The sequence below is a fragment of the Aphelocoma coerulescens genome, chromosome 2, assembly GCF_041296385.1.
Source record: "Aphelocoma coerulescens isolate FSJ_1873_10779 chromosome 2, UR_Acoe_1.0, whole genome shotgun sequence".
Classification (NCBI taxonomy): Eukaryota; Metazoa; Chordata; class Aves; order Passeriformes; family Corvidae; genus Aphelocoma; species Aphelocoma coerulescens.
This window is the reverse complement of record NC_091015.1, coordinates 6,351,394-6,361,951: the sequence shown is the minus strand read 5'-3', so window position 1 is coordinate 6,361,951 and position 10,558 is coordinate 6,351,394. Positions and strand designations below refer to the sequence as shown.

Here is a 10,558-nt window from a genome sequence, read left to right as displayed (position 1 = left end):
TTGAGAGAAATGTGCCACAAATGTTTATGTCTGCATATCAGCAATTCTGTATCTTTAAGATAGTATAAAATTAGACCTGTTTATGGTGGGTTTTTACATAGGGGTGTGGTTCTCCTATATTCTTAATTAGTTATACATTATTTAATTACTCTTGTAGTGTATGCAATCAAAATACAAATGTATTACAGTTCTGATTTGAAGTTGCCAGACACAAAATGCTTGTCATGATAATCTTCTAGATATTAAATATCAGTTCAGATATTCATAATTCTGATAATCCTGAATAACTGATAATTTTATTCATTCATATAGTAGAATAATGTTCAGTAGAGCTTACTACTGTACAGTAAAAATATCTTCCACATGATCAGCCTTGTGCCAACAGGAGTAGTGTGGATGGGCATGAGGAAATTTGACAGGAGGATGACTGCTCTCTCTCTCCTTTCACCCAAAGCAGCTTATCAAGACACACTGGACTGCAGTGTGTACTGCAATACTGCAGCACTGAGACTCTTGGGACCACTCATCTCATGGTCAGCTCCCAGTGGACCTGGGTCTTGTATAGACCACAGTAATGCTGGGCATAATGAACATATTTCACTCAGCTTAGAGAGCCTCCCACATTTCCACCCACATTTTTATGTGTACCAGAAAATAAAAGAAAATAAATTTTTATTTCACTAGACAACCATAAGGTCAAGATTATACACTTTCTGTTCTCTCTGAAGCTTGCAGAGATGCTTGCAGAAATCATTTGCATCTCACCTGATCCAAGACTTCACAATTTTTCCAATCATGCCCCTGCTCTTCACTCTCCTCCAGTATGTAAATTCTGTGCCATTCCTACATGGGATTCCTGACTTTCTTGCCCTGTCATCCAGCAGTATCACTTTTTCACACTTTGTGGCAGACTTCCTTGGTCTGTAGAAGTGGATATAATCTTGACATCTGTTCTTTCCAAGCAGATGTTTGTATCCCATGTCTCGTGATTCCAGCAGGCAATTGCACTGTATTGATGCTCACTTTCCCAGCACTTTGTGTGAGCTTCTGACTGTGTTCTCATGCACTAAAACGCGAGAGATTCCTGCTGGTTGCTTCTGTTTGTTTGGCTCTCTAAGCTGACTGTTGAAGAAGGAGTAAAGAACACAAATAGGGAAGTCAAATTGACTTCAAATAACCTAAATTCAAACTGTTGTTCTCTGTGCTCTCCCTGCAGAGTTGAGTACCCAGAGAGCTGAGAAGACTGGCTGCTTTCTGCTGGACGTTAGTTGGCCCAAAATGGGGACCTATCAGTTACTAACTACAAAGGTAAGAACTACTTTCATTTTATGGAGGATATTCAGCAGAAAATACTCTGATTGCATGGCCAGCATAACTCTGAGGATTCATGTTAATTACCTTGTCCCTTCATATGTAAATTCATCCCTATCTAGGAATATTACAACTATGACCTCTTCATCAGTAACAGAACACAATCAATTAATAATTTTTTTTGTTTGTTTTGCCATCTGTCTTCAACATCTGGAAGTTCTCCTTGAGCCATTCCTTTTCTTTAACTCACTTTTTACCTTCAATGTATCTACTGAGCTTGCACATCTCTCTAATGTTAACTTGCAATTTTTCATTTAAAGACTCTGAAGTCCAGGTACTTTGCATAATAAGACAATCAAAATTTTAATCAAGAATAAAATAATAATCTTAATGAAGCTACACTGAATTACATTAACTATTTTTTGGATTCACTGTGGGGACCACTTTTATGTTCTAGGGCCCTTTCTAGATAGCTGTTGCTTCTAAAGATCTTCTGATAAGATTTTAGACCCTCTTCTTAAGAAAAACAATAAAAATAAAATGATTTTGAGGTATTTTGAAACAAAAATTCTTCCTGACATGAAATTATGTTATTATAAACCTTTCCTTACTGTCATTTTCTCCATTTTCTAACACTGTTAGTCAGATCCAAAGCTATTCTCCTGGCTTTAGAATCTGACTGCATGAAATTTGTTAAATCTGCACTTGCTATGTTATAAATATATACTTATTTTGTAATTACATCAATGCTATGGTTATGTACAATCTGCAGTCTTTAACTGGATATATCCATCACCATTCATGTGTCAGAATGTTTTGCTAATAATCAAGACCCTTTGTACCTTCATCATTGTACATCTGAGGATTCCTCCTTGTATAGATCATTTTCTGCCAAAACCAGGAGTAGTATAGCGGGAAGGAACTGTGTTGGTCTCTTCCTATGGAAGTGGTCTCCTGACAGGCATTGGAAAGACTGAGGAATAACTTCAGTTTAGTTTGCAGAGAGCCCAGGCATGCAGGAAAGCCAGGAGCTAACACTTCCATCCTTTTGGAACAGGTCTGAGCTGCAGATCTTGGATGGTACAGCAAGGCTTTTAGGAAAACTCTTACCTCTCAGACAGAGCAGCCATGACCAAGCTTCCTACTGGCAATGACCCCTGACTGGTGTTAATTCCTGAACCATGCCTTGGCAGTGTCTTGGAGAGCTGCAGGCAGCCTGAGCCAAAGCTCTGCAGGGACTGTGAATAATTTAACAATCAGGACAGTTCCAGGACAGTGCTCAGGCCTGTGCCCTGATGCTCTGATTTGCTGGTGGAAATGACAGTTCTGAACCACCTTTCCAGCCTGTCACCTTTTGTCCTGGGGAGATGGCATCTTGGATCTGCATGGATGCACACTAAACACCTGCTCATCATGATTGTCTGTGCCCATCACATCACACATGGAAAAGCATAAAAACAAATCCTGCAGCACCTCAATTACACAGAATAGGTACCTGGGATTAAAGAAAATGTTGGCATTGTTGCAAACAACCCTACTTTGGAAATACTGTCCTCTTAATAGAAGAGAAATAAAATTTATTTATGAAAACAAGGAGGAGTTGCCATTCACCTCTCATGCTTTTTGGATGTTTGGTTTTTGTTGCACACATGTTATGATAAACCCATAGGTCCTGGATACCAAGGTGAGTAGCCAAGCAAAGTTTTGGTGCATTCTGATCCTCTGGAAGCCATTGTGCAGAAGAGGTTTCATATCACTCTGCTCTTTCTTCCTGTTTTTATTCAGTCCTCTGTCTCATCCATAAACTATCACCTTCTCATTGATCCTTCACACGTAAGATGGTTCCTGGGGCTCTCCTGTCACTAGTTAATACCATGTGAGATAACATGTTTGGATTGTCTTACAGCTGTTGCAATTTTGCTTTCCCTAAACAGAGTCTTGCCACTGGTCTTAGCTGGAGGTCAAGTGGAGGAACACTGCTACAGGTGTGTTCTGGGACACTGTGCAACCGGTACCTTGCAGCATAACAAATTTGAACATGCAAAAATTATTTTCTTCGAGATCTTACAGACCATCCTGGAGTCGACTGCTTATGATTGCTTTGGAAACCTCACCTCTTTTTGCATCTGCACCATCAGGCAGTAACAGCTGATGTTTTGGGACAATCTCACCCCCTTCACTCCAGAAGGAAAGAGGTGTTCCTGCCCACTGTCCTGTCTGAGGCCCAGCACACTCCATGCCAAGGAATAAATTCTGATATTATCACACAGAGAAGGCTCACAGAAAGTGTGTTTGTAATTCTTCAGCTCTCTGAATTCTTCCCAGTTCACTGGGAAGAACATGGAAGTACTTTCAGATTCGCGCTGCTGAAAGCACTTTTTGTTCTTATGCCCACACATATCTGGTAGAACCATGTCTCTGCCTCCTTTAAATGTTCTTTTAGCTAATGTACTGCATTATGCATATTGTTGGAAAAGAAAATGAAAAGCAGACTCCTCTTGAATTCTATCTGTAATTCTCTGTGTTAATTTGCACAACTGACAAAAATCACTCAATATAGGAAATGAATCTTCTTCCACTGGTTTTGCATATAATCTGTCATATTAAATTTTGATTGAGGTTATCTGTCTAACTTGTAGGCCTATATATGCAAATCAAAAGCTCAAAGTATTGTGTTTGGCTAACAGCCAGAAATTCTGACTCACAATCAGTATAAAATACAAAAGAAATTTTTCTGTATCAGTAAGGAGGAAATTAGATACTTTAAAAAGGCTTTGTCATTTTTTCTATGACTCTTAAGTACTAAGAAAACTTGAGGCTGAACAGCACCATTCCAGTTAATGGAAATTTTTTTATATATAGAAACCAATATAAAAAAATAATGTCTCATAAGGTACTTCAATTATTGGAAAGCTCTCCTGGCTCTCAGAACCAACAGAGGTTGTGTGAACTTTGAAAAATCAGCCTCAAGGTCTTTTATCAAGCTGTTGTGGTTCAAACAAGAAATGTATTTTTCATGTTTGTACCTAGCCAGGTCTCCCAGACACTTTCTAGCAGAATGACAGAGAGTATTATTCTTATTTTACTCTTACAGTGTAGTGATAAAAATGAGAAACAGAACTTACCTGTCAACATAGTTTACAGAACAGTGCTGGCACTAATGCAACCACACAACGGGCTTCAGGTCACAGCACCATGCACCCATCTCATTTCCTGCGCCTGCATCTGTTCCTGTGGGGTCAGTGCTCTTCAGCATGAGGGAAACCTCGTGGGGATTGTGGCTCTGGAGCCAGGAAGATGGGACACAGTAAGGCAAGCACTGCAGCTTCCAAACAGGGAGCCTCCTGCTAATCCTTGCACCAGTGCCCGTGCCACAGCCTTCTGTGTACCAAATAAACCCATTCCATGAACCTACTCATTTTCAATGAAACTTTTTGATACCCAGGATCAGTTGTCAAGATAGAGAAGATCTGCAAGAGAAAAAGGAAGTAAACTCAAAAAACTGCCCCTTTCTTTGGCTGTTTGAGAGAAATTAACAGTCAGATTAAATTAGAGAAACAGCCTAGAAAGTTCCTATGAAACTGCTTCTCTCTCACTTCCTCTCCTCTGCGTTGTGGTCCGGATGAGAAGACATCACAGTGTCTCAGTGGATGAAGCAGTGCAACAGCTAAAGGAGGGAGTGACCAGCACCCAGCAGAAATGGTGTGACAGGAAGGAGGGAGCTGTAGGGGAGACTGTGCTGCTGAGCTTCAGATGACAAGAGAATTCATTGCAGTAACCACTCACGTACCAGAAGGTGTCTGACAGCCTGGAGAGGAAGCACAGCCATCCCTCCACACTACCTTATCTTTCAGCATAAATATTTGTCACTCTTTGTTGCTGTTATGTTCCTGGGGACCTTCTGGGGACAAGAAGCTCCTCTCATTAACCTCATTATCTCACCTTGCTTCAGCCACTCAGGCTTTCCTGGCAGACTTGCAATTTCTCTTGCAAATTTCCCCATGGAAGGCAATTTTAATTGCAGTTTTGCTGAAAACAATGCAATTTAGCTGTCTACAGGAATTTCCTCACGTTGAATCTATATTCTACTTGGCTTGAAATCTGTGCCCTGCACTGTGCTAAGTGTCAGCAGGTAGCAGGTGAGTGTGGGCAGACAGATGTTGGGGCTGTGTCCTCTCTGGCCTCTACAGAAGGCTTGTGCAGGGACTACTGCATCCCAATACTGCATCAGGTTAATTAGATTTTTCTGGGAATTAAGTTAAGGAGCCCTATGCAGCAGGGTCGAATTCAATCTAATAAATGTGTTGAACAGAAACTGAGCAATTGACTTCAAGTGTGCTCAAGGAACTGAGTGGCAAATTGGAGAACAGAGAAAGATGGAGAACAAAATCAGAAGGATGAGAACAAGAGGTGAAATGTGAAAAGAAAGGGACAGGCAGAGGAGGAAGTGCAGAGACCAACATGACCAAATATTAACATAAGAAGAGAATAAAGAGAAAAACTGCTGCGATGAAGCACAGGCAGGTGCTGGGATATTGGATACCAGTAAGATCCAGACAAGGTCTTGGGCATCCAGATTTCAAAATATCTTGATTTTTACAGATTTGTCTCTAAATCCCGAAAGCATTTTAGAAAGGTTTGAAAGTCCCAAATAAGAATATATATATACATAAAATTAAGAAATAATGTGGTTGATCTGAGAAATCATAATATTTATCTTGGTATGGAATACACACATGGTAGGAAATTTAGTTCCCCAAAATGGGACTTCTGCAGGGTTTTGTGCCTAAAATATACCTACAGATTGCATGTGTAAACAATCTACATTAAATGCTCACAGTAAGATTAATATGTCATCTGCAGAGGAAAAATAATAGTTTTTTTTCACAGATAGCTTTTTTTCTCTAATACAATGATATTACTAACAACAAACTTTAAAGCATTACCAAAAAATGCTGGTTTTAATAAAGATTTAAAACCCACCAGCAACTCACATAGCTCTCTCCATTCACCACTTTTTTTAGACACACTTTTTCATTTAAACATAAAGTCTTTAAAAAATCTCGACATATTGCATGTGAAATCTCAGCACAAAAGTTTGCTGGTGACATATTATTTTCCTTACAGCAACTATCATCAATATAACCAAGGCTCAAAGCAAAGTTTTATGGCTATTTTATAAACTTAGGAATGTACTCAGGGAAATTTATTATGGAAAAATTGACTCAACCTGTATTTAAGGATTAACTATGGCAAGTCCTGTGGCAGGGTGTAGCCCAAAATGTGCTGCTTCTGCTGAGTTACAGGTAGGGCTGAGTTACAGTAATGGGGAGCATTTAGGTGGTGTAGGGGAGAGGCAAAGTGTGGCTGGTGTGTTTGAAATGCTGTTCTGCTTTGCCCCCCCTGAGAGGTCATGAAACCTGTAAGTATTTGGGTGGTAAGTGTGGCTGCCCCATCCCTGGAAGTGTTCATGGCCAGGCTGGATGGAGCTCTGAGCAACCTGGTCTAGCCCATGGCAGGGGGGCTAGAACCAGATAATCTTTAAAGGTCTCTTCCAATGCAAACCACTCTGTGATTCTATGATATTCTCCAAAGTGTTTTAGCACCCATTTGTCTCTGAAATTAGTAATTTAGATGCTTAAATGCATCTGAAAACATGGTTGTTGGTAGTCAAATTGATCAAAATAACTTTAAATCCCATTAAAAGATTACAGTGTTGTTTGTTCATATACTGCCTACATTTATCCATGAAAGACAAAAAGCAAAGAAAGATAAGAACATAGTGCCTTAACCTCTGAAATAATTGGTGATTATTTTATAGCAGGGTCTTATTAACACTTGATTTTACAAGGAGTCAAGGTCCTGAAGTCTAGCAGCTGTAGGAGGATTTTGGCTTTGTTTTGTTGTTTGTTGTATTTTTTCGTGGTTTGTTGTTTTTTGGTTGTGTTGTTGTTTTTTTTTTTTTTTAATGTGTCTCTAATCCTCAGAGCTGCAATGAAAAGTTTAAAAATATGACTGAAGGATCAAAGGTCATATTTGAGATCTTAGAGGGTCAAAGGAAAAAAAAAATAAGAATAACCCCTTATTGTGGTATTCTGAAAGTTATAAACATGCTTAAGGCAATATTCTGATGGAGAGAGGTTGATTTGTGGGTTTTTTAGGTTTGGGAGCTTGGTCATACTGTCTTTATGTCACTTTCTGAAGCTTTTTTTACAATAACCACAATTATTCATATAAACAATCTAAAAGAAGAAAAAATAACTTAGATTAAAAACACTAAATGTAGAAAATAAATTATAATATTGTGGGAAACAATTTTGCATAAACAAGGGAAAGGACTATTTATACGGTAGATTCTATTCCACCTTGAATGTTTGTTAATTTAATGAAGAATGGCCAGATCTGCCTGCTTGCGATAGAATCCTTGCTAGAATCCAATGCTAGAATCCTTCTAAAGAAATTCTACCCTTTTCTTCCCTAATTTTTTAACTTTCAAGACCACAGTAGCTAGAAAAATATTGTGACAGTTTTTTCATAGGCAGGCTTATTAGTAATTTTTTCATTTGTTTATTCCAGTCATTCCCATATCCCTTGGCAACAGCACTTTGTTGGCAGAGTTCATATAAATGCTGGGAGAAAGCAGGTTTTATAGACCCATTCACATCCCTTCCTGACCTGGTGTCAATGTTGTTAACCCCTCTCTCATTTCCAGGTCTGTTTCCTTCCATGATATCCTGTAGGAACCTATAGGACAGTTGTCTATTACATTAAGAAAAGGGGTCACATTTTTATTTAATTCTGTATGGTTTTAGAGAAGTGGCTACAGACTTTACACCTGACCGAGCTTTGCACCTGTTAAATACACAGACTTCCATAAGGAGGGAAATAAATCCTAATTCTTGTATTTCTTGATGATAACCACTGCAACGCTGTATTTTTTCAGAAGATTTTTGAGAAAACTCTTCCCCCTTCTCTCCTCAATCGTTGTTTTATAGAATCCCCTGTGCTTTGTTGGGAGTGATTACAGTGCAGGCTTTGTGAATGCATACACGCACGGCTTTGAACCCAGGGAAAATCTCAGTTTAAGTGCTGTGATCAAAGGTCTGTGGCTGTAACGGGCTTGGTCTTATCCTCAAATTCAGTCAGTGTAAAAAGGTGCGGAGATCGTCAAGGAAAGAAGAGCCACTTCTAAAACAAACTCTCATATTTTGATGCAGAATGTATGCTTGTTTCTATGCGTATAGAAACCACCTGCTGTTCTAAAGAAAAGACACCTCTCTCTCTCTCTCTCTCTCTGCTGTCCCAGACTCTCAGCCCTGGTGGCAGCCTGGCAGCAAGTGTGGCACTGCCCTGGGTTTGCCTTGAGGCAGCAGGGCAGCCACAGGTGAAGCTTTTCCTTCTCTGAGACCCTGAGACGCCAAATCCATTCGCCCGCGGGGGCCGAGCTGCCTCTTTCGCTCGGCTGAATTTGCAAGCGCGTTGAAGGCTTTTTGGAGGGAGGGAGCGGAAAAATCTACGATCAGGAGTGGACTGCGGCCCTCCTGGGCTTGGCACACGTTTCCTCTCAGCCCGGGGGGGGGGGGGAAGGGCAGCGTGGGGTTTTGCCCAGCGGGAATGAGCCTGGCGGGGCCCCCTCCTTGCCCAGCGCCATCCCGGGGCCGCTGCAGCGGGCGGGCTGGGCTGCGGGGAGCGCGGGTGGGAAGCGACTGCCTCGGGGGAAAGAAATAACCCTCCCTGAGGGCACGGCCGGGAGAAATCCTGCGGGGCGGGAGGCGAGGAAACAGCCCGGGAGGTCGGGAGGGAGAGGAACCGCGCCGCCTTAGGGCGTTTTTGGCAAGGTGAAACCCAGCCTTTTCGCCCACCTCCGTGCTCCGGCAGCCCGGGGAATGCAGGCACAGCTCCAGCTCCTCTCCCCCCGCCAAGGGGCCGCCAGGGCGGCCCGGGGCGAGCGGCAGCCGCGGGCAGCGGTCGGACTGCGGGAAAGTTGCGTGGTGCTCGTCTTGCAGCTCCTGGGGACCCTGCCGGGCTCTCGGAGCGCCCGGGCACCTCCTCCCATCCTCCTGCCTTCCTTCCCTCCCACCCCCGCCCCCCCCCCCCCCCGGCTCGGGCTCCCCGCGGGAGTCCCCGCTCTGCCAGAAGCGTCGCCCGCGCGTCTTCCCCTTTTCGGCGTTTTGTGGCCTTTGGGTGTTTTGGGGGTTGTTGGGTTTTTCTCTCTCTCTCTCTTTCGGTGAGAGTGCGACCGGGCTGGACGAGGGGAAGGAAACTTTCTCCCCCCCTCCTCCAGGATGCTCCGGATATTTTTGAAACGGCGGAAGAGTGAGAAAGGGAGCAGCGTCTGTGAGGGCATCTCCTGCTCTTGCGAAGGTCCCCCCTGACACCTCGCTGCTGGGATTAAAGACCGGAGCTGGAGAAACTCCTCCCCCTCCCTGGCTTCTCTCATCTTCCCCCCTCCGCTTGCCTCGCCCCCCTTCCCGCTTCCCCAAATTTCCTAAGGCCATTAGGAAGGGGAAAAAAAAAAAAAAAAGAGAGAGAAAAGAAAAAAGAAAATAAGGAGCCTGGACTAACTGCGGCCCGTGGGACGGTGGGGAGAGGTGGAAGAGGAGCCTCCCTCTCCAGATCCATCGCTCAGCACCGCGCTTGGGTGAAGGCATGGGAAGCACTGCCATGGACAAGAAGAAAGATGCCTCCAGCAGCAGCAGGAAAAGCTCCAGCCACAAGAAACTCATGTTGCGAGTGCACATCCCCGTAAGTGGCTCCTTGCTCTTCCTCCCTTTCAGCAGCTGGCGTGGCTTGGGCATGTTTTTCTCTGACATGGTGCGCAGCGAAAGGCAGGGAGAGGTGTTTCGTGCGCCGAGCTCTGGAGTTTGGGGCATGCTGGGCTGGGAGTGCATCCCCGCAACAGGCGAGTCCTCCACATCTGGGGTGGGCTGGAGAGTGGGGTCTTGGCTCCCCGTGCAGTGCTGGGAGCTCAGATGCAGTGTCCGTGGCACGGAGGAGTGTCCTCACTATCCTAGTTTCAGAAGTGACTCTTACTCCCTGCTGTACAAGCGCTCCTGTGCCTTGGGCTGTGGGTTTGGCTCAATTGGTCTCACCCAGTTCCCTCTCAGACTCGCAGCACCGTTTAGCAAAAGGTCTGTTCACCCCCAAACTCTGGTTTCAACATTTCCAGGTTCGGCTCCGGGAACTGTCCCTGCCTGTGGCTGAACCCGGGTTTAATCTGACTCTTCCCTCTCTCTCAAAAGTAATC

At 43.4% G+C, this 10,558-nt stretch overlaps 1 protein-coding gene across 2 annotated transcripts in view; it reads left to right on the top strand.

Moving 5' to 3' along the window:
• The first annotated feature begins 9,441 nt into the window (after positions 1–9,441).
• The window catches only part of PRKAG2 (protein kinase AMP-activated non-catalytic subunit gamma 2), a 214,235-nt gene continuing 213,118 nt past the window's right edge, over positions 9,442–10,558 (top strand). The window contains exon 1 of one of the 2 annotated variants that reach the window (XM_069006355.1): positions 9,442–10,056. In XM_069006355.1, the coding sequence (XP_068862456.1) occupies positions 9,961–10,056 (96 nt within the window). In that variant the 5' untranslated portion in view covers positions 9,442–9,960. The remainder of the gene's footprint in view (positions 10,057–10,558) is intronic. The other variant, XM_069006358.1, reaches the window with a different exon arrangement.